This window comes from Coptis chinensis, chromosome 2, assembly GCF_015680905.1.
Source record: "Coptis chinensis isolate HL-2020 chromosome 2, ASM1568090v1, whole genome shotgun sequence".
In the NCBI taxonomy this organism is placed as follows: Eukaryota; Viridiplantae; Streptophyta; class Magnoliopsida; order Ranunculales; family Ranunculaceae; genus Coptis; species Coptis chinensis.
The window spans coordinates 23146764-23171371 of NC_141457.1; the positions used below are offsets into that span (position 1 = coordinate 23146764).

The 24608-nt window shown below is 36.3% G+C and overlaps 2 protein-coding genes and 1 pseudogene across 3 annotated transcripts in view; 1 reads left to right on the forward strand and 2 right to left on the reverse strand.

Annotated features, from left to right (window-relative positions):
- The window catches only part of LOC147515415 (neuroblastoma-amplified sequence protein), a 29344-nt gene extending 8902 nt beyond the window's left edge, over window positions 1-20442 (forward strand). Inside the window, 7 exon segments of the mRNA XM_086592902.1 lie at window positions 793-1108; window positions 1545-2300; window positions 2370-2738; window positions 9317-10185; window positions 10313-10363; window positions 10466-10538; window positions 14218-20442. Coding sequence (XP_086449028.1) covers window positions 793-1108; window positions 1545-2300; window positions 2370-2738; window positions 9317-10185; window positions 10313-10363; window positions 10466-10538; window positions 14218-14382 — 2599 coding nt within the window. The 3' untranslated portion in view covers window positions 14383-20442.
- Window positions 14500-17897, reverse strand: LOC147515416 (protein CYPRO4-like; annotated as a pseudogene). Its single transcript, XR_015212978.1, has 4 exons — window positions 17779-17897; window positions 17501-17685; window positions 16913-17037; window positions 14500-16762 (listed from the first exon to the last, which is right to left on the reverse strand). The product of XR_015212978.1 is annotated as a protein CYPRO4-like (transcript).
- On the reverse strand, window positions 19569-20465 carry LOC147515417 (uncharacterized). The gene has a single exon (XM_086587476.1). The coding sequence runs from the start codon at window positions 20413-20415 to the stop codon at window positions 19762-19764; it is 654 nt and encodes a 217-aa protein (XP_086443602.1). The 5' UTR covers window positions 20416-20465; the 3' UTR covers window positions 19569-19761.
- Between the last annotated feature and the right edge of the window lie 4143 nt (window positions 20466-24608).

Genomic DNA, 24608 nt, shown 5'->3' on the forward strand with positions numbered 1-24608 from the left:
TTTGGAGTTATCCTTTTTTACTGTTGAATCACAAGTCAAGTTTTAAGGTGCTTTTCTGTTGTAATTAGCAATATTGCATGTCTGATTTATCTTTCAAAGCTACAACCTACACTTCACAGACCTTTACAACCCTGTTTGAGCAATATTTTTCGTGCTTCCTAGTGCTGGACTTGGATTTGGGGATCCAGTTTTCATCCGCATAGCAAAATATGAACTTTTTCTTTTTTTGGGTTGTGATTTCTTACCTACATGCCATGACATCTGCTAAGCTTCTAGTTGTTAAGTTTTATGTTTATTGAGCTGTGTGCCTAAGAAATCAACTTAGGAAACATCGTAATATGCATTTCGATGCCTAGGTAGCAAATGTGGGGTAATAATAATAATAACAGTGATCAATTTCAACTTATCTACAAAGGAATATTGTATGAAATGTAGTTTTATTTGGGTTCTAATTCTTCACACCTGACATAAACTTAGGTTTCAACTTAAGAGTTAAAACTGTTAATGTGCTGTCTGTACCAACTTCTAATTCCATGAAAAGAATTGGTATTATCATAATCAAAGTCTTAACTATGTGCTGCAGCAAAGTATTCTCTTGGTGGTGGTTGTTTTTTTGTTGCGATGGTTTTATTATGTTAATGCATCTTGTTGATTCGATGATCGTTGTTATTTTTCTTGTATGCTCATTTGTATTATGTTTAACTACTTTGATTGCTATTGACTCAAGAGCATGTTTTTGTCTTGACATTCAGGGGTATCTTGTTTCTTTTTCCATATATCTTGAAATTCAAGTTGTTCTGTTCGGTTGCAGGTTCCAATACCAATGAGCTTCTTCTTAGAGGCTCATTCAGATCAGAAGTCTGTAAGGCAAATTCTTCGTCTAATTCTTTCAAAATTTGGCCGTCGGCACCCTGGTAAGTTAGACGGTGATTGGGCGAACATGTGGCGTGACATGCAATTGCTTCAGGAAAAGGTGTTTCCTTTTTTGGACTTGGAGTAAATGTTGATGGAATTCTGCAGAGGGCTGCTTAAAGCTGTAAAATTTTCTCTTGTTATTCAAGCTGCAAGGGAGTATCTCTTTTCAGGTTCAAGCCTTGCATGCGCAGAAGTAAGAATTCTAATTATTCTTTCTTCTATCTTGAATTTACCTTTTGCAATTAAATTTTGCTACATGTTGGGGATGCCCCATGTGCTTCTGACATATGTGTCCCTACATTTGCATTTGGCATGCTTGCACTACTTTTAAAGCTTCAACAATTCCTCATACCTCTGACAGTTGCATGATACCTTGAGGACTCCCGTGCATCATCATTTTTATTTCTGTCTAAGTATTGTTTGTACGAGGTGCCTATTCTAATAAAAGCATTTTTTTCAACGAAAAGTGATAAAATTCTAGCATTTAGGTAGAAAGTAAATAACAATAAAGATGATCTTGTTGCGTGTTCATAGTGTTATATATGTGGTGTGTTGTTCTGTATGTTCCTGTCTCTGTGTTTTCAACTCGTTAGCCTAAACAAAAACGAATAAGTTAACCTATTTTTCAGATCTGGAAAGCTAAGGAGTGTCTGAACCTCTTTCCAAGTAGTAAAAATGTCACAGCAGAGGCTGATATCGTTGATATGCTCACCATTAAGCTTCCAAACCTTGGAGTAACTCTTCTACCCATGCAGTTTCGACAAATAAGAGATCCAATGGAGATCATTAATATGGTAATTGCAAGTCAAGCTGGAGTGTATTTCATTGTGGATGAACTGATTGATATTGGCAAAGTTCTAGGATTGAGCTCCCCAGATGACATAGCAGCTGTCCAAGAAGCTGTGGCAAGAGAAGCTGTCCACTTGGCTTTCAATCAATGTCTTGTTTTAGCTAAGAAAGGACACAGACCTATTTGGGACTTATTTGCTGCTATAGCTAGGGGTCCAGTTCTTGATAATGTAGATATAAGCTCGAGGAAGCAGCTTCTCAGTTTTGCTTTGATCCATTGTGATGAGGAGTCCATAGGTGAACTGCTACGTGCATGGAAAGATCTAGATATTCAAAGTCAATGTGAGAGTTTAGCAATGTTGACAGGGACCAACCCTCCAAACTTCTCTGCTCAAGGTTCATTCATCATATCACTTCCAAGCATAGTAAATAATACAGATTCCTTGAACATGATATGTCTTCCCTATGGAGCCCTTCCGATGCAGTGGTTAGATGCAGTTGAGGCTAAACTTAAACAAGGTAACCCAGATGGAAGTGAGGACCATGAGCTTTTTACTCTTTTGTTTGTCCTCCGGTGCAATGTCAACCATAGCGACTGACTCAGCATATGAAACCACCTTCTCTTACTTGTGCTATTTGGCTGGACATTTTCCCGTCTTTGTCAGGAAACTCAGTTATCACGGTTCAAGTGGCAAGGAACCAAATGTATCAAATCAGATGAAGACAAATTCTTCATCCTTTTCAGAGCAGTTCTATTCCCATGTTTTGTATCCGAGCTTGTAAATGCCAAACAACCACTTTTGGCTGGTTTTATGGTATCTCGGTTCATGCACACAAATCCTTCTCTTGGTCTTTTTAATGTTGTGGAGGCTAGTCTGAAAAGGTATTTGGAAGGACAGATTCAGATCCAACAAGATCCTGAGACTGCTCTTGAAAAGATTGGTACTTGTAAATATTTAGAATATACTGTTAATAGTTTGAGAGGCAAGTTAAAAGGTTTGATGTTATCCGCTTTAGCATTACTTTCAGAGAATGTAAGATGAGAAGGAATATCAATCTTTTGTAGTTGCAGTGTTGTTTGTGAAAATAGTCCAAATGAGACTAGTTTTGCCTATTTTGTATGAGATTGGTTTTTAAATGGTTACCAATGTTTCTAAAAAATGCTAGGTGGTAATCGGGGGCGGTGATAGGGGTGTAATACGGGGCGGGTCAATCGTGGGTTAAATAGTAATGGGTCGGGTTGGGGAAGGTCTAGGGGATACAAATCTTGCGGTTTCCAACGGGGCGGAGCAGGTTGAAGTGTAATGTCTCAGTACCATCACCCGGTTTGTTGAGTCAGTTTTCGGGGCGGGGTTTGAGCGGGTCATTCGGGTCGGGTGGAAATTATCATTTTAATCCAATTTCACCCAAAAAAAACTTTCTAATTCTGCAAGTAATATATTTTTCATTCACAACATAAAGAAAAAATTGGAATCAATCAATAAAAAATAAACAAAAATAAAAAAAATTGAACTTGAACCCAAAACCATATCTGTAAATTTGAAACTTATTTATCGTGATTTACCATTTGTAAATTGATTATTTTCTATAGGATGATAAAAAGAAGATGGAAGCGAGAATTTATGGTACAAAACAATAAAATATAAACTAAAAGAATTCAAAATTAATATAAAGATGAATGATTCATTTTCTCCAAAATTCGAAAGTTGAATTTAAACTTTTGATATATGCCCAATGTTCAAATTTGAATATTTGAAGTTGATGTTGAACTCATAAGTTTGTATTCATATCGATCTCCCAAATTCCTACAAAAGTTAAAAAATATATATATAAACTGAATACAAAAATATTAGAGTTAGAGTCTTGAAATTGTGCGGGTCAACGGGGTTGGGTCAACGACTTTTGACACGGTGCGGGTCTGGTGGCTTGATGGGTTGGGTTTGAGCATAGAACCTACACCCATAGCCGACCGTGTAAAAACGATGGCGGGGTGGGGCGGGTCTATTTTCGGGTCGGTGCGGATTTGGATGGCGGGTGAAGACCGGGTACCCTACCGGATGATAGGTCAACGGCTTTTTTTTACACTCCTAGGCGGTGGGGAGGTGAATTTTTTGGGCACCCAATTTTTTTTTGAGGGATGTTGGGGTTTTTCAATTTTTATTTTTTTTACTTTTTTTTATCTTCTTTCTTTGTTTGTTTAATTTCGTTTGTGGAAATATAGACAAGAATTTTGTCATTTATTTGTTACTATTTCGGGTGTTAGTTATTTAATTAGGTAAGTTCGTTATTAGTTATTTTTTTGTTTCTATTTATTATTGGAAAGAGAAATATAATTTGGATGCCACGTAAGATAAGGAGTTCCTATGGTGTGGAGTTATTAAGGGAGTCTAAATAGATTTTTTGTTAATATTAACTAGAAAGTAGACGTGTGCATATATGTCAGCTCCTAAAAGGATTTTAAATAAGGACCAAATCTAAAACAACTTACAACTTCACCTACAAAATGATTTAAAACCTAATATTTTGTGCATATGATTTACTAACCATAAATAACATCTCTACAAAAATTTAACTCGTTTGATATCCTTTAACTTAGATAAAAATTGTTGTCTACTTTTGAAAAAATATCTAACAGTCCAGAAATGTCAAGTTTTTGCAATCATCTTTTGCCAATATTAAAAATTGTCAAACAAGTTGAATTTTTATAGATATATTATTTGTGGTTAGTATATCATATTCACAAAAGATTAGGTTTTAAATCATTTTGTAGGTGAAGTTGTAGGTTGTTTTAGATTTGGTCCTTATTTAAGGTCCTTTTAGGAGCCGGGCTATATATATATTAAATAATTTTGTAGATAATATATATATTAAGGACCAAATCTAAAACAACCCACAATTTCATCTACAAAATTATTTAAAATCAATTTTTTTGTACATATAATCTACTAACAATAAAGAACATCTCTACAAAAATTCAACTCGTTTGATTTCCTCTAACTTAAATAAAAATTATTGTCCACTTTTGAAAAAATATCTAACGGTCCAGAAATATATAGTTTTTGCAATCATCTTTTGCCAATGTTAAAAATTGTCAAACGAGTTGAATTTTTGTAAAGATGTTCTTTATGGTTAGTAGATCATATATACAGCCCGGCTCCTAAAAGGACCTTAAATAAGGACCAAATCTAAAACAACCCACAACTTCACTTACAAAATGATTTAAAACCTAATCTTTTTGTGCATATGATCTATTAACCATAAAGAACATCTCTACAAAAATTCAACTCGTTTGATATCCTCTAACTTAGATAAAAATTGTTGTCTACTTTTGAAAAAATATCTAACGGTCCAGAAATATCTAGTTTTTGCAATCATCTTTTGCTAATATTAAAAATTGTCAAACAAGTTAAATTTTTATAGAGATATTATTTGTGGTTAGTAGATCATATGCACAAAAGATTAGGTTTTAAATAATTTCATAGGTGAAGTTGTGGGTTGTTTCAGATTTGGTCCTTATTTAAGGTCCTTTTAAGAGCCAGGCTGTATATATATATATATATATATATATATATATATATATATATATATATATATATATATATTTCTAACAAATCGTGATTCTTGTTTTCTTCGCTAATTCGTTTTAATTTTATACCAAATTGTTTTAATCAAGTCTTAAAAACATGTTCTAATTTCTTAATAAATTATTTTAATTAAGTTATAAAAACCCGTTTTTTATTTTTTATTTTTTTTGGGGATCTCGTTTTAATTTAGAAATGTGATTCCCGTTTTTAATAGGAGAATGATTTCCGTTTTAATTAGAAGTGCTAGATTTTTTGTTTTTTTTTTCAATAGAAAAGAAATTTCCATTATAATAAGAGAAAAAATCTCATTTTAATTAGAAGAGCTAGAATTTCTCTTTTTAATATGAAATGAATTAAGATCAGTATCCAACATATCAGTCTCGTAATTGCTTTCTAGGTTAGTTGGTAAAACATTTGGGTGATGATACTAGAAGTCTGGGGTTAAAAACAGGCTTGCCCACACATTTTAAACCAACAAAAAAAAACATATCAGCTCCAACATTCAACTTGGAAGATCGCATTATGGTTGGCTTAGGGGTGATAATTTGGCCCTCGACCCGCCCCTCAAAATTGCATGTTAAAGCCCTCAAAAGTTGGCCCTCACAGATTTGAGGGGCCGGCCGGCCCGACCCTCATGCTTATAAGGGGCCAATTAGCTAGGGCCTAGGTTCTGAAGCATGAGCCCGGCCCTCATTAAGCCCTCACCGGCCCTCACTTGGCCCTCATACGTTTTCTTGTTATTTTACATTATATTTATGTATTATACTCTAATTATCTAAGTTGTATAAAAAAAAAAATCACTAAATTAGTTTTCAATAGGAGATAAATTAAAATATCACATAACATATGCGTTTTTTGTAATTGATTTAATGATATATATAAGTCATACATAAAAGCAAATCCAACCTAACAAGTAACAACATAGTTAAATATGAAAAATATAAATGTTTTAAGAATATCATCTCTTCCACCATCTCTATCTATTTTTTTTTTTTTTTTCTAAAGGTATAACAATTAGTTTTGTATATTTAGTTAAAATTGATATATATTAGGGGTGGGAATTTGGCCCTAACGACCCTAACCCGGCCCTGACCGACCCGACCCTAAGCCCTATAAAGCCCTCACAACTAAAGCCCTCACAGAGTTTAGGGCGGCGGGCCGGCCCCTAATGCCTTCCCAGAGGCGAGGGGCTAGGGCTAAGATTCTAAAACATAGGCGGACCCTAATTCAGCCCTCATTAGCCGACCCTAACCAAGCCCCTAACCGGCCTGTTTCACACTTTCACTATAAATACACATACCATAATTGTCCAACTCTTTGTTAAATATTTTCAATTAAAATAATATTGTCCTTTGTAATTTATCACTTACACCCAAGGGTACTTCCAATAACTTGTCTTATATAACAAAACTTGTCAACTTAATGTACCATGAAGAATGATGAGCACTAGCCTAATAAAAAAATAAGACTTTATTCCTTTGATCATCAAGTCAAAGTCCATAACTTATTATTCTCAATTTTTTCTCACTTATTTCTTATAAATTATATTTTTATTCACATCCAAGCCAAGTCTAAAACTAAAGATTTCCTTCCACACCATTAAAAAGCAAAATCTGAGGCGGACATTTGTAACATAGAAACCAAAAACAACCTTTGTCGGAAAAATAACATTTGTAATCTCAAACCTTTCTCCATCACTTGTTCAAAAGCCAATATTTTCATTTCCATATACAAAGCTTGAATCACTTTTAAATTAGAAGAAAGGTAATATTATATTTGTTTGAATCTATTATAGAAATAATTTATAATATTACAAATAGTTTAACAACTTCCATTGACCTTAACCAAAACTATTATGTTTCTTCTTTATATCTATTACTTCTTCCTTTAAAATGATAATATAATTATTTGTCATGTATTTCAATTTAAAGTGTAATTTTAGTGAGGTTTGAGTACAAGGAATAACAAATTCGAACTCTCGATGTACTTCACTTCATTAGATTGTGGATGTGCATTTAAAATTTTGGACTTATCTGGGATTATTACTTAGATTGGTTGGACTTTGAGTTTGTAGATTATTGTACATTTTGTAATATAAATGAGTTTTAAAAACTGATGTAGTAAAAAAAAAAAAATATATAGGCAGGCCCTAAAGCGCTTTAAAGAGGGCTTAGGGTAGGGTAAGGGCTTGAGGTTTAGACTTGTGACCCGCCCCGACCCGATCCTATGTTGACTTTTAGAATTTGACCCGCCCTAATATTTGAGGGGCTTTAAATGTTTAGGGCCGGGCTAGCCCGACCCGGCCTATTGCCCACCCCTAATATATATAATCAAAGTATGATAAAAATAAATAAAAAATCACAAAAAAATAAATAAAAATAAACTAGCCTAGTATAATTAGATCGGGTCCGACCCGACTCTCATCTGGTCCTAAAAAATGAGGGTTGAGATGCAGATTAAAAGTTTGAGTTTTCATGTTTGACCCTACTTGACCCGGCCCTCAATACAAAATAGAGGCGGACTAATCGGGCCTCCAATCACAAAGACTTTTATAGTTTGAAGAGCGGGCCCAGCCCAGTCCTTTTATCACCCGTAGGTTGGCTACCAAGGTTGAGCATGAGAAAGTCAGAAAACAATAGAATTCAATGCAATTATGCAGGTACAAACGACGCAATGCAAAGTTTTCTGGAAAGTTGAAAAATCCTGACGCCTTCCTACAAATTCAACACGCCCCACTCCATGCATGCACAACTCGGTATTCCCGAAGTCCCATGTCCCATACTTCTCTTCCACATTCAACGCCAAGGCTACCACTGCACAAATTTACAATGTCTTCTCAAATATTAGCATAGCATGCCTGACATGCACTCATTAAACCACATGCACATGCAAATACTGAATTACGATACATCTCTCAGTGTTTCTCTCTCAAATCACAATCCTTATATTGTGGAAGTAATCATGAGTATGTCATTGATCATACTATGATAATCATACCTATCCTATCGATCACTTCACTTTTTAGTCTTTAAGCGTTCTTTTAGTTCCAACCATGCATGGTTGCATTGTGAACTTGGGAAGGCAAACCCTTTCTCACATAGGACCATGCACACCCAAAGTTAACAGTAATACCAAATTATAACTGCGGGGACTCCGATACATCCCATCAATGTTCTTTCACTCCCCTTCATGAGGAATGGCACATTCACTACGTATACAAGCTAAAGTATTCATGCATCATTGCATATGCTTTAATTCTTTTTTTTTTGGTGAAAGAAATATATGCTTTAATTCCAATTTCTATTTTGCAAACTAAACTAACCGTTCGGTTGACCCAGTTAGTTTGGAACTTTGGATGGAGAGCATAAATTAAACTGACATCTTTAACGTTAATCCTCTTTCTGGTTCAAAGGGGTATTAACTGTTTTAACAGTTAAGACAGACTGTTCTAAGTTTCCAACTCCTTAGATTTGTTATTTTTACAAACTACCTAAAATTATAAAACCAATTGTAAAGAATTGCAAACTTTAAGAAGACAGGGCAGCATGGAGGAAAATGCAACCTGAGTACATGACTATCCGATCAACTAACCCGAATAAAGTTGTGCTACGCCCATCGGTTTTGGGTTTTATTTTTAGGCCCAACTTGGGTTGGGCTCAGGTCATCATGGTGGATTTTGTAAGAAATTGATGTGGGGTCAAGCTAGTAAAAATGGGCTTGAGCGAAAGTTTATGATAATTTAGGGATGTAGGATGGGATTATATGGAGTGATTTTTTGCTCCCAGATCAAAGGACGTTGGTGCGATTTTCAAAAGGTAACAACTCAATGGGATATTTGGGTATGGACTATGGAGACAACACTTCAAAGCAGGTTGACACATTATTTCCCACTATATGACTATATCATCTTTCCACATGCTTCCAAAGAAAGAGAAGTAATGGGTGAGCAGATTACTTTCAAAGGTTCCATCTCGCTCTTGTGTTGAAGTACAGTTACATTTCATACAATTATTAATCCCAAAACCTAGCTTATTTCATTACTTGCTATCCTAGCTTGTCTTGTTGGATATCATGGCAATACTTTGACAGATTTCTTTAACTTTAAGTTGTTGTGTTATATATGTTTAAGATCATATACAAAAAGGAGACAGGGTCGGAAGAAACCAAGTCAAAACTTTCCATCTGTTGAAGATATGACCATGGTTCCACCTCAATATCTTGCCAAATCCAAACAACATCATCAGCAACAAGAACAACGAAACGACAGTTATAACGGTTGCGAAGGCAGTCATTCTTCTTGTTTAGGATTTGATCATCATTTACAAGCAGCTGCTATGGCTGATCAGGAAGAATCAAGAACAAGTACTAGCTGCGTAAACGAGGTGGAGTCTGATTCCAAAGAGCAATGGCTTCAACTGGGTCTTGGGGGCTTTGTAGATCCGGTCATCCACCAGACTGGATCAAGAAGAGATGACTTGGTTGAACTAGATCTATTCTTGCCTTCACCACCACCACCACCACAACAACAACAACAACAGCAACAACCACAACATGTGATGTCTCCATCATTAGCATCCACCAACCATGTAGCTAGTACTAGTTCTCATAACATGACTTCACCTTTGTTATTACAAAACCCAAGAACAAGTTTAGTTAGCTTTTCCCATCAAGAGGTCCCATGGGGTTGTAGGCCTTATCTATATGATCCGATTACTTCTTCACCTTCCTCATCTTCATGGGCGTTGCAGCCGCCTTCCATGGGTATTTCTTTTTCTTCACCATATCACTGTCCCAGTTTGGATATCAGCATCCCGATCTCCTCCAGTTGGACAGTTAGTGATCCACCACGGAGAACAAGCTCAGGCCTTTGGTTCATGATCCAAGCATCACAGCATCAGTAAGTAATGAAGCCAATGAATATGGGAAACACAAACCTGGCCAACTCTTTTTACTATACACTCTCTAGGTTATATTTTTATATATAGTCTAATATCATTTATTTATTTCTGTCTAAATCATTGCAGAGCTAAAGAACCCTTTTTGCCTCAAGTATCCAAGAGATATCTCAGAATAAAGTATAACTCTTGCTTCTATCTTTTGTATGTCCATTCTTAAATGAATACTCAATACTTATTTGTTCCCTTATGCTTATAATTAACTTTCTTTGAACTCTACAGAGATGGGAAGATGACAGTTCAAATGTTGATGAAGTATCTGGTTAACAAGCTCAAACTAAATAGCGAATCAGAGGTATTTAGCACTACAACCCATCCTAGAAATCAATTTATATTTAAATTGTTCTCTTTAATATATATCATATATTGACGCATCTGTTTGGCGGGATTTATGTACACGTACGTGTAGTCCCTTCAACATTTCGCATACAAATCCACTAAAACTAGTTTCATAGAATCACAGCATCCCAAAAAAGATAGGCCAACCCCCTTTCTTGAATATATAACTATATATAACATTTGATTTTGTAAATGTCTATTCTCTTGCACTAGTGGTGTTAGTAGCATGATAGAAACTGCAGAACCATAAATGCCTATCTGGTGAAAACTACTACTGCCAGTATATGGAATTCAGGTGGCAAGCATACTTCTTTGTGGTCTTTTACGTACTCTATCTTATAACTAAGCCAATCAGGTCATAATCCACTAGAAAAAGATCTCCTAGAATGTGAGTTCTACTCTAATTAATAACGAGTTCCTATGAACTGTGATTGCCGGCTTAATGCCGTGTGTACGTACGTGTATGTGTTTTATGTGCACAGTTCGCCCTTAAGTATTTTCATTGATCGATCGTTGGAAGTAACTTTCTTATCAGAGAAGCTCCAGTCCTCTCAGTACGTTCAATTCACCACCTTAATTAGTGCTTCAGTTAGAGCTGGCTGTGTTGGCACTTGGCTGATTTCCTAGACCTAGCAGTTAGTGTCAGCTCAGGAGGCTCCTCAGTGTCCCTTCGTTTATGTTGTTTGTTTAAGGATTCACTAGGATTGTCCATGAGACTCTTAGGAAACTCTACCTCCGTCTAATATGACTATTATACTCTTACCTGTTAGTGGTGATCGAGTGAGGAGTTTTAATAATGTAATTTACAGGACTTTAAATGCGCGCTAGTACGTCGACTAGCCTAGCTTCAGGTTTGTTTAAACCATAGCCGATGAGGCGATGAATCGATGATAGCCCTCTAGCTATTTGATATGTCCTTTGTAAGTTGCGACTTGGCTTCAATTCTTAGGTACGGTAGACCATCAAGAAGAAATTAAAGTCTTATTCGTAGAGATCGACGACATATATAATTGTGATTTCCTGATATGAAGATTATTAGGTGGCAAGATACCCAGGTTTCGCTTGAGTCTTAGTAGTGACATCTTGTTCGATTAGCCTTCATGGATGGTACCGTGATCCAGCTTGATAATAACCTCCAAGTCTTACTGTATGTAACAATAGACCAAAATTAAGTTGCTTGTAAATGCTTGTAGAATTATATGCATGGTTCATGCATCTATAGTTCTATATAATGGAAAAATTCCTTTTAGCTTCAATACATTTGATCCGGCCTTTTACATTCTCCATGAACCAAATTCCATAAAACTACTGGTGGCCGGGAGTTTGATTTATTGTACGAATGAGGTTTTCGTGGGAATATTAGCTACTTTTTTGTGATAGAGGCCGGTTTGAGAGCTCTCGAGCGGGAAAATTTCTCACAAAAATCAACTATAATCACGCTAAAATTTCTCTTAACATAAGTGGAATAGTTAGGAAGCATCTTTCCCTACTTGCGTACAAAACATTCTACTTTGAATTTTTTTATCACTGCCAGGATTTCCTTATTCAACTTATCCAGTTTCCTAGGAATGAAGATGCTTGTATATATCGAATTCTACTTACATCAGCTTTTTTTTTTGGCTAAATGAGCTTGAAATTTTATTAATAAAGAACGAGAAAAGTTACATGGTAGGTGAAGCTAGGAGAAAGTAAGGTGAGAAAGACAACATCAAAAGGAAAAAACCTATATAGAGGTACATCAGCTGTCATATAATTGACTTTAAAAATGTGACTGCGCCGCACAGCTCCTCAAGGAATTGACATGATCAAACTGCTTTAAGAAACAATCTCCGTGTTATTAAATGCTTCATGCATGGATGGCTTGCTGACCTTGAACATAATCAAGTATTGAGTATGATTTGGTGAGATTTACAACTAACGTTAACGTGTATGGCAATACCAATTACCAAACATTCCTTTACCTCAGAGTATTAGATATATTCTACATACATCTAATATTATTTTTTGAATGTCGACTCTTATCTGATTATTAATTAGATGATCATACTACTTATTTTGCTCTTAATAGTTGTGACATTACATCAATTTGAACATACATGCACGGAACTGAGATCAAGTTTCACAATTTTGAGTTATTACCTTTTCAAGAAATAGGATGCTAATCACCTTTTCAACATCCTTACGCACCAATAATTAAGTAGTTAGATTTATTCTCTTGTGAAACCTGATCGAGCTGCTAATTATTTTATTGCATTTACTAAAATCTAGTTAATGGAGTCGATCTGCTTTGATCATCTATCTGTTTAAACAGATTTTCAAACCTGGTCTGTCTTCAAAAGAATCCAACCATATTTTGGGTGATTGAATTTCAGAGAAACCCATGTTTTTGCTCATTTTTTATGTGTTATTTTACATAAAATATGATCTGATGATTAGATTGTGTGCATAAAATGCTCTAGAAATTTGTGTCAGGAACATGATTAATTTATATGAATCTATCAAATTCAATGATCATAATACTGGATATCCATAAACAATAAAAACAACAACAAAAACTTTAAATAAACACAAACCAACGCACGCATGACACGACCATATGCATATCCCAAATTCCGAATTATCCCATTTGAGGACAAAACCACACTTTTTCAGTTGTTCCCCGGCCAGGCGGCCACCATCAAAAATTCAAAACTAAGTTCAGTTGTTCCCATACTTTTTTCTTTTGCACAAAGTTATGGGGTTAGGGCGTTAGGCAGACCTCTATCTGCATTAGAAATACATCATCTTACGTACATAGGTAACTCCATGTGCATCCTCTTTTACAAAGGGTATATATGTAAGGTATTATCTGCATGTAAGGTATAACATTGAAACCGATGAATCGTCACTTGTTCTGAAATTCTGATATTATTGTATTACTTAACTACGACGTCATCATCTCCACATATATACGACTAGTCTTTAGAAGAAAGCATCGCATGATGTATAAATTACAACAAATCCATTCTAAAAGTTGATTAAAATGAAATGCACCTTCGCACGACCAATCGACCATATACAAGTCAAGTAATAGTACAGTTGATTAAGTATTTAAGTGAATGCATGGGAAATTAAAAATCACTTAATACGCAACAAATGAATTATATATTCAGATAAAAATATGTGAAGGAATATTGACTGACAAGGATGAGATAGCAACGTGAAGAAGTCATGTATGTAGTGTCCATTTCATGTTAGGTTTTAGAGAATGAAATGCTCATTCCCTGCCGTGGTTTTTGGATAAGTCACTTGAATTCTTTTGCCATTTTTTTCTTCCTTTTTCCCAATTTAGAAATAAATAAGGAAATTTGGATGATCATTTCATTCGGACATTCACAAATCACGATTCACATCTACGGACACCATAGTAATTATATTCTAGTAGAGCAATTTGAAATGGGCTGATGTTCACCTTAAACTTTGACATCAGTTTTGTCTAGAAAATATTTCAGTGTTGGCGTCTGCCAATCCCATATCTTTATGGTGATAATACCCTGAAAATATTTTATGTATTGATGTATAATCTATTCCAATACAGATAGCCATCCATATATGCACCAAAGCCGCTAATATATTTGCTATACTATGCATTTCAGGTAGAGATAACTTGTAAAGGACAACAGCTTCCACATTTCTTGACATTGCAACACGTTAGAGATAGCATATGGAGCTCGAGGGGTACACTTTTTTCCCTTAAAGACTCTTCTTCGACCACAGATCACATCATGATTCTAAGTTATGGTAGAAGTTCTGAAAGATAAACATTTACTACATATATGTTATAATATCACACTCCAATTCCGACAAAATTCTTTTTGATTTCGACATCTCTAACTTATTGACAAAATAGCGACTGATCAAGCTGCTAAGTACGCATCTATGTTGAATAGTAATGAAGCGCAGATATGGGACGGAACACCACATTGGATCACGAGGTGGGAAGTACCTTATAGGACTTATGTTCTAATTGTGCTTGAATTGGTTTGTAAAGGGAGCATTGCTCAGGGCATGTTCCTTGTTGGATTAAGTACTGACACTTGTAATTTTTACTATAAAAATACAAAATAGTTGACTAGCAGTCCCTTGTAAGAACCAAATGCCGTTCAGGCCTTGTATAAACCAAATGTATATGGAAGCAAATTCTGGCTTCACAAGTTTGCGGATTCTTATTCTTCAATGAAACGTCGATTATACTGCTATGCCACAATCCAAAATGGGCACTCATTCACCAACAAAGCAAAAAAAGGCTTGAATATACGCCTCAAACGTGCTAAAAAGCCTTGGAATACACTGCATATTAGCTTCGCTTCCCATTATTTCTATACCCACAGCAATACAGAGAAACAGGCCGTACCAGGTCACCGGAGAGGAGCAGAGAGGGTGACAAATCATTTGACTTCTATTAGTGTGATACAGGTGATTACGTAGTGAAGCTGAAGATACCACATTTGCCATCAGCATCGGCACCTTCGTTTTTTGGTAACCGACCAGTATCAGCATCAGCATCTTCCTCTTCCTTTACCTTTTTCTATGGCATTTTGTCAAGTTTCTAAACCCAAATTTAAGAAAAAGACCCTAATTTGTTATTTTGAATTGGAATTCTGACTACCTATTTAAAATCTTGATTAGAGATTGATCACACTAAACTTCCTATATTATTTATATCGACTGAAAATCACTCTTTATACAGAGATATATAGCGAACTCGTAACTCAGCCTATCAAAAATAAGAGTAGAATTATGTTTTGGACTGTTTTAACTCGGTGTGTCAAAATATTATTTATCTAGTATAGTACTAAGTTCAAAATTTCAAAGCCCTTCAAACTTACCTTGTCCTCCAGGCTCCAGTAGAACAACTTGATAATGGTGCATGAGATTCAAGTAACGCCTTCATCAATTTGAGTATCAATAGCATCAACTAGTAAAATTAGTAGACAATTGCAAAGATTGCCTGGTCTATATAGTACAAGAAAGTTGAAACACAAATTGCTGTTTGTCGCTACCGTCTTGTTGTCCCAAGTAAGTGGTTTCAATTTCAAATAAGATCGAAGAAGACGCTGACTTGAAAGAATTAACCGAAACTTCTAAAGAAAACTCTTAAATGACCAAAAAAACTTTGGCCAACGCCAAATCAAAACCCTCAGTGAGCAGAATGTGTGGTATGCACTTCGAAGGATACGATAAGAAACAAACCCAGAGATATTCAAGCTGTCCTGAATACACACTCTCCCTCTACACACAACCAGTTAAAAACCAGATAATCATCTTCTATTTGATATACTGAAGGAGCTGACTGTCGTGGACATCACAACCACCAGTATAGCATCCGGAGATTCAGTAACTGCAAAATTTTGTGCATGAACCGACTATAAAAAAAAACCTCATCTTTCAGCACAATCTTGTACAGTAACAGCTCTTCAGCCCATCCTGGTTGTTGTAGCATTCATGTGTGCTATTTTTCACCTGCTGAAAGTTCCAAAGCACTCTAAATTTTCCCAGTGTTGCAACCAGATGGTGTTCCTGCTTCCCATTTTCTGTCCCCCATGAGAATTGGCCACCATGGAACTTATTTGTTCGCTCCACGCCTCCACCCAAATGAGAACCCACAGGACTCATCTTCAACCTATTTCCATTCATGGAGCCACAATCCTATTTCCATTCTACCTTCAAAGCCAGTCTTGGTGCTCCCCATCCTTATTTCTATATACAGTGTGGATAAGGATCAAGTAACTGTCAGCAGTGCCCAATATCCACTTCCCGTAGAAAGTATCCACATTCATTATGGGAGAACAATTCCTGGGAAAGCCGTGCTTGCCACGTTGAATTTATTGAGTACAAACAAATCTGAATCCACAACTATACAGAACCATCACCAGTAATAGGAAAACACTGAAAGTTTGTACCTCTAGAGAATCTATGCCCTTGAGTCCAATTCAATACAAGGGTATTAGCAGAAGCCAAATTCTGAGCAATCCCTTTCCGATCAGGCATATCCCACTGACAAAGCAGGTTATCATTTAACCCCAAAAAATGTCGACCCCGAGGAATCTAACTGAGCCCCTTGACTATCATTTGTTATATAGTTATATCTCTCAATGTAATATCAACTCCATCCTCATCAAACTTCCAATTAGTGTGTGGCTTTCAATCATATCCTTGAACACATAAGTAACATAATAGTTTCAGCCCTCATAAGAAGTGCCTTCTTCATTCGAACCAAACCTCGAACTCCCACTAGAATAAAATTTCACATGAACACCTTTCACACGTCATTCCTCGCAACCTGTATACCCAAATAGTAACTAAAAAACAATTATCCAAAGCACCCAAAGCCAAACTCTGAATCCAACATTCATGAGCCACCTCCTCAAGCTCCTCCCTCAAATCCTGATTAACTCGACTCAGTGTACCCAAAACTGAACAAGGTGCCGTCGCATTCACAAACCCTCATAAGAACTGCTGTCTTCAACTTCTTATTCATTTTTTGCTTCATTTAAGGTAAAGCCAAAAGTACATTGATGAAAAATTGTTTGTTATGATGGGATTATAGAGCCAGATCACAACTACATCCACTATCTTCATAAAGAGTATTGGATCCTAGAGTAACAAAAGTGATCTAGCTCTCCCAGTTATACAGGCATGGTGCAAAATCAAACAATCCATAGCTAAAGTAGAACCATATATTGCAGCACAGTCAACTGCAAAATTACACTCTCTACATGTATTGGGAACAAGGACATATAATAACTCCGTGCACCATTTCCATCTTGTCCTCAACAGCCATGGTAGTTCTCCAGTGTTGAAAGCCATAGTTCACTGCTTTTGAATCTGACTGAACCCAGACCCTCAATTAGTTTTTTCTCATTTCTATTTACACACTTTCCAGAATTGCATAGGACTCAGCAATAAAGTTGGTAGCAATTCCAATGCCCTTGTTTGCTGTACCTTTATGGTTTCTGAACACAGACCACCAGCCAGCATTGCCTGAGTTCCCAATGGCAGAACCATCAACATTTATCTTCATATTAGGCCAAGGTTGAAGTTCCCATTGGCACTCTCTAAGCCTGTTTGCCAATAACACCCCAGTTCATGAAAAATGTCTTCTCTTGAGTAATACTGTGCATATGCCCTCTTGAAAGATGGCCAGTACACCTCACTTCTTTATGGACCAAACCCCTGCAGAAATATTTGCATTGGAAGCAACATTGTCAAAATGCACCCTATTCCTATGCTTCCACAAAGCTACCATTCCACCAAAAACAGCAGCTCCCCACATATGTTAAATAAAAGTACTACCCCTTAGCTCTTTTAAATGCGTTAGAAGCAGATGTAAATCCACAGTCAAAAGAGAATTTGTTGGCAATATACTGACATAGCTGCACTGAAAAAGGACATAACAACAGAATCAGAGATTCGCCATCAGCATGACACACAGCATCTTCGGCTTCAAATCTCCACATTCGAACTAAACCTCGAACTCCCACCATAATTAAACTTTACATGAACACCTTTCCAATGTAAATTTGTCACAAGCTGTATACCCGATTACTAACTAAAATACTATTATCCAAAGCACCCAAAGCCTAACTCTAAACCCATCATCAGCCACTTCCTCAAACTCATCCGTCATATCTCCATTAACTCAACTCAGCATACCCGAAACCAAACCAGGCGTCTTTGTATTCACAAACCCATCTTCAGCACCTTCCAAATCGAATCATCTCCAACTTCTGGTCTGGCTCAACACATAAATCCTTCCCATAAACCTAAACCCTATTCCCTTCATTCCGAATGACACCATAAACATTCTCCAATAAACAATTGAGACAAAACTTATTTACTCTTCATACAATAAAATTTTCATTTCCCAAGCCCCACAACTAATGAAGTCAACTCTTCTCATTTTTATATGGGTTCAGTCCCAACTTTCACTTTTATTTCCAACCCCACTTTTAAAAGCCATTTCAAATTACCTTCATCACCATCAGATTCTTGGTTGTGGAATTACGACAGTTTGATAAAAAAAAAACAAGTGGATAATTTCTCAGATGTATCCATTCAGCTTTTGGTGTATTAGCACAGCAGCTTCAATATCGTCTCAAACCAGGGAAAAAAATGTACTAATCATATTGAATCCAGGGAAGTAAGGAACTAAATCTGATTTCTCGAATAGACCATGTTTGACAAAGTTTAGAAAGTAATCTACCAGGAACCAAGTGTTCACGAGAACCAAAATGGATACAGAGTGCTCGAGAAATATCTTGCCTACAGAGCATCCTATAATACTGAGCATTGCCGTCACATGTTAGGTGAACTGGAGTAAGGAAACAGTTGGCTATTGAAAATACCCGGCAAGGCTTTATATGTTCAGCCTGTAAAATATCCAATCTTCATGATTAACACTGTCAAACTGTACGTGGAAAATCAATGAGAACATTTCTGACTAAGAATTGGGCACCACTGAAACCTAATGTCGAACCCCTTGTTGCGGACACACGGTAAAGCACAATGTGGAAGGTGATGTTGTCAAAAGACCATTCAGATGGGAATTGGCTCTGTTAGGATTAACTGAAGCATTTCGCATTTCCTTTGTGTATTATAGACTGCTACTATATTATTTATCAATCACCGCCTAATATGTAATCAATCACTTACTTTATCAATTAAAAAAAATGCAAAGGATTCCTATAGTAGTCATATTCATTGAGAGGGGGAATGCAGTTTTAGAACCTCATCATTGATTCGTTTCATGTAACTAAGTAATGTAAGTGTCTCTCTCTCTATCTCTATGTGTGTGTTCCACCAAACGAAGAACGCATAAACCTAAAGAGTAAGCCAACACCAGATATTTCTCGATCATGAGATACTATCTAACATTTGTATCTTACTATCTTGTAAGGCGTAAATCTACAAATCTCTAAGGTTTCTCTATCATGCAACGTAAACCTCCATAATATATTGCCCACTAGTCATTCAAGCATTGAACCTTTTCCACAACGTTTATAACTTACAACTAAATTTACCATGATTAGTAAAGAACATACAAAAGCATTTTCAAACATATATATAAATACATTAACACATCACTATAAGTAACAAAGATATATGGATACCGTCAAATTAACCGCTTCATAAACTCATCAAGAAAACCCTTTAGCCAACTTCTGAATAGCAGAATAAAGTTTCCGTCGCGACCCGACAGCATTAATCCCCATTTCTTTAAGATCATCTAGTGTTAATAAAGGTAAAACTTCTTCATCCACTTCATGTATCTCAAAAACTGGCTCATACCTCCCTAATCCTAATCCAATAAGCCACATTCTCACACTATCTTCTAGTGACCCCCCACTTCTCTCCTCCATCTCTTCCCACTCCCTTACATCCTCCTCTAAATAATTATTATTATTTGGGCTTTCTTGTTGCTCTCTCATTGGGCTTGGGCTTTCGGACTGCCCACCATCTCTATACCAATTATTATTCTCGCCTCCGTGCCTTACTCTTTTCTTCGTCACGGCTCCTCCTCGTTTCACCTTTTTATTTTCTTCTTCTTCTTCTTCTTCTTCTTGGATATTTCGAGTTCTTGATTTATCGAAATATCGGTAACTTGAATTATTATTCCAGGATAGTTTGTTTTGACGAAATGAATTGACGCCGATATCGCCTAATCTTACGCTGGGTCGGCGTTGGCGTTTGGAATATGAATTGTGAGGAGTTGGGTTTTGGGGTATAGTGGAACTGTTGACTGGTAATTCCGGTTGTGGTAGTTGAGGGGGGAGTTGAAGTAGCTCTGCCATTTTATTTAGAGTGAGTGTTGTAGAGTGACCGAGTGACTGAAAGAGTTAGTTGGTGGGTAAGTGGGTTGGGTTTAGAAATGAGTGAGTTTGGTTTGGGGCTTTGGGCATCGTTCATGGGCTCGCTCAATGAGCGCCCATCTAATTTTCAAGATTTTACAAGTTTGCCACAACAACTAAAAAAAACCTAATAAACGTTTTGGCCATTTTAGAAAATCAAATAGGATTAAACAGTTTCAACTTAGACGAATTGAAGTAGGATATAAACCTAATAATCGATAATTTTAAGAAAAAAAAGCCTAAATACTCCCCCAAAAGTAGGACCCCAACCCTTTACTTTATTGAATGAAAATCATTTTTTTTTTCCATATATCAAAAGTTGAAACCATGCAAAATTTCAACTTGATCAAATTATACATCTAAAGTCTAAACAACTATTAAATTAACAAAATAAAACCACACCAATTTAATTTATCTCCAATTTAACAAATTCAACGAACGATGAGAAAGGGGATAGATAATAGACCTTGGAATTGCAAGAGAACTTAGTATCCTTGAATCAGCGAAAGAACAACTCCGACGACGACCAACATGATGCCGCACCATGGCTATGTTGTAGTGGTTGCAACATCAAGCAAATTAGGCATATATTATACTAAGACAATGACAAAGTAAAAGAATTAAATATATAGTCACGTCAATGAAATTGTTATAAATATAATGATATGAAAATGAATAAATGCCAATCAAGAGAAATTATTTATCAAAGCTTTTACGAAAGTGATGATCTTTGGTTGGGAATTATGGTCAGGTTTAGAACTAGTATATAAACTAACATTTAATGAGGTAGATTGTCCATCACTTAATAACCAATAGAACAACTAAAAACAGTATGGTTTGTGAGAACTTGAGCTACTTGAAATATAAACAAACTCTAAGAATGAACAAATATATAGGTCGCTAAAATAAACTAGGGCAAGAAAGTAGACAAAAACTGGTCATACTTTTTGTACAGTTTAAAGTGGTTAAATGCAATTTGTGACATCCCTTATGCTTGCATAAATGTTCCTTATAAAAGTGACAATAATAAACGAAAAATAAACATGTAACTACATGAGAGCAGATAGGAAAACAAGAAACAAGTATAAACTGCCAAAGATTTTATTCTTAAGTGAAAGATACACAAAAATATATATATAGTCTCATTCAGCTCCAAGCCAGACTAACAAAGGGCCGAGAGTGCCTAAAATGCTAAAGTGTGCCCAAGTGAGTGTAATTACTGACTTCCTCTAATTTGATTCCGGCATCACAACTCTCAATAACTCTTCTAACTAAAGCCTCATCTTGAGCAGTAAAATACAACAAATGGCAATAAAAACATATGAATTCTACTTGATTCGACAAAAGTGAACTAGTAGTACACTCAATACCTTTCAGCACATAATTTGTTTTGCCGGCTGGTTTTGCTTCTAAAGATGCCACTTGTTCTAAGCATGCTCATCATCGGATTCTATTAACAACTGGTAATAAAAGAGAACCCTCAATTGAAACACCGCACTAACATTTCCAGCATGACTACACACTCTCTTCTCGAACCATCTCGAAATCTGCCAAGTTCCGTAATGATACAATTCATTTGCACCTTATATTTTCGAATATGTCTTTGAATATATTCACCATGTGTTACCGCCCGAATTTCTAAACAATTACAAAGTGAATATTTGAAATATAAATATCTCAAACATCACTCGGTTCAATTGTCTAAAAACCCAGGCTATGACGGAGTAGATACAACACATGTCAAAACCTAAAACCCCTATCATACAAAAATCAACTTAAATTAAAATAATCCCAACAATATTCCACCATCAGTTTATTAAGCTATCTCCCATCCAAACAAAACATAAAACATACTCTTTGAATAATAGTCCTCACTACCATGTTCTCATGTCATGCTAAAAATATAAACTACGTTATTACATCATTTCAATAAGAATCAGACCTAATAAAAGAACTAACGGACTGCTCCAGACAAGAATCCAAATCACACGCCGCGGTTCCACTGCCTTCCACCTATGTTCCCAAGAACACACCCACGTTGCCAAAACAAAACAAATATGGGTCAGCAAAATGGAATTTGCTGGTATGAGTAGACTATAACCACATATAAACATTTCCAATCTTTACTTATCCAACTAACACCTTAAATATATCATAATATAATCATTCTCAGTTTGGAAGATAGGTAGTTCCGTTATTTCAATCGGCATAGTTTCTTCCCAAGCAAGACTCCCATCTTATTAACTTGTTATAATAACTTGTTTTGATCACTAAGTAATTGAACTAAAACTTACTGATATCCACTGCTGTATTAGGGTAGGACAATGTCCCTGCACAAAATATTATTAAGTCCTACCCTCCTGAAAAAGAAGGTTAGAAATCTTATATAACATATGTAGATATCTTATAGGTATTCAAATGTAAGTCCAAACATACTCGCATAATCAAATCAATTTCTCTTATCAATTAATCAATTACTTTTTTTATACACCCACCCTTTAGTACCTACTCTACGATTTGCACTCCACACATTTGCCAAATCACACATTCTTGTGTGCCTCTCTCCCACCGAATACCGCAATATCATAGCCACCTCTAGGCTTTCATACACATATTTCACAGCCTCTTTGGGCACAAAACTCAGGTCATTCATGACACATTCAATGAATACCTTAGGTCATTCCCGGCACATTCAAGGAATACCTATCATATCACTAACGGGCCATTCAATGAATGCCCTAGGTCATTCCCGCCACATTCAAGGAATATCCAACCCTACATTCCCGTACACGCAAGGAATACAACTAACCCGCAAGGCGAATACCTTAGTTCCTCTTTAGGGCAGTCCAAACAATCTGGTCATTCATGGCACATTCAATGATTACCCGGGTCATTCATGACACATTCAATGAATACCCATATATAACGCTAACGGGCCATTTATGGCACATTCAATAAATGCCCACCTAACATATGACATCATCAGTCATAAAACTAAATTCCAAAACTTGAGGCGTGGAGAGTTCTAAAAGGATGCGGTAAATTTTGTTTACGCATTATTGAACTTTATTGCATATATTATTTCAGAGAACGAAGGAATATCTTGATTCATGTATTTTTGGTTTACACGTTATTAATTTTATGGATGTATAAGTGTCATAACGTTGTGTATCATAAAAGACTGACATATCACAGAGTAGTAAATACACGTACACAAACATATTTAGAAAGGTCTTAGCCTAAAGTCAAGCATGCTAATAATCCTAGACCTATCCTAATAGACCGAATCATAATATGAGGTAAAAGTCAAATTTGGGTCAACTGGTCAAAGTCAACCCTGGTCAACAGTCAAAGTCAACCTGCCAATGGTCAAAATAGATCAACCAACCCGGTCAGTCAAGTGATCTACCAGACCTAAACTCCTATAACCCAAAAAGCCCAACTCCTAAGGCCCAAAGTCTAAACTTAAGTCCAAAAAGAAAATTCAAAAATTAAACATTCAAGCCCACCCACGAAATTTGGGCCCAAGCCTAACAATAACAAAACACTGTTCATCTTCCTCTCTCAGCCTTGTCCAGCGCATCCACCACCATTCAACCACCACCAGCCACCGCTAGCCACCACTAGTTAACCTAGCGGTTTGGTTCCTTTTGCAAACCCCTACATACCTATACTCACAAATCGCGATTCCCAATCCTAGGCTAGGTCACCTCTTCCAGCGCCTCCACCACCACTGTAGAGCTCGCCGGACCACCACTCACCTCTCCAACTAACCGAAATTAACCTACAACAAAACCCCTACTACTTTAATTCATACCAAAAACCCAAATCATTGTTTATCAATTTCGTCCCTCACACTGGATCGACATTGACCTCCATTAATGTGCCGGTTCCAAAGCTTCCCCTCACGCTCTCCAGCACCCACTCTATTCTTCACCATCCAACGACTAACAACCAAGTAAAACCCACCACAACCACCATTCAATTCAATTATAACCACAACAGTTAACATCACCACACAATCAACCAAAACACATCATTCAAACACAACCAAAAATATATAGGACAATTTGGTTTTGATGGCGACGCCTTTAACAACCGGCGTCAAGGCTTCGACAGTTTTAAATTCTCAAATT

What these genes read in the sequence shown, in the direction of transcription:
- LOC147515417 (XM_086587476.1), bottom strand. Translation starts at nt 20,415, where the DNA reads ATGGCAGAGCTACTTCAACTCCCCCCTCAACTACCACAACCGGAATTA.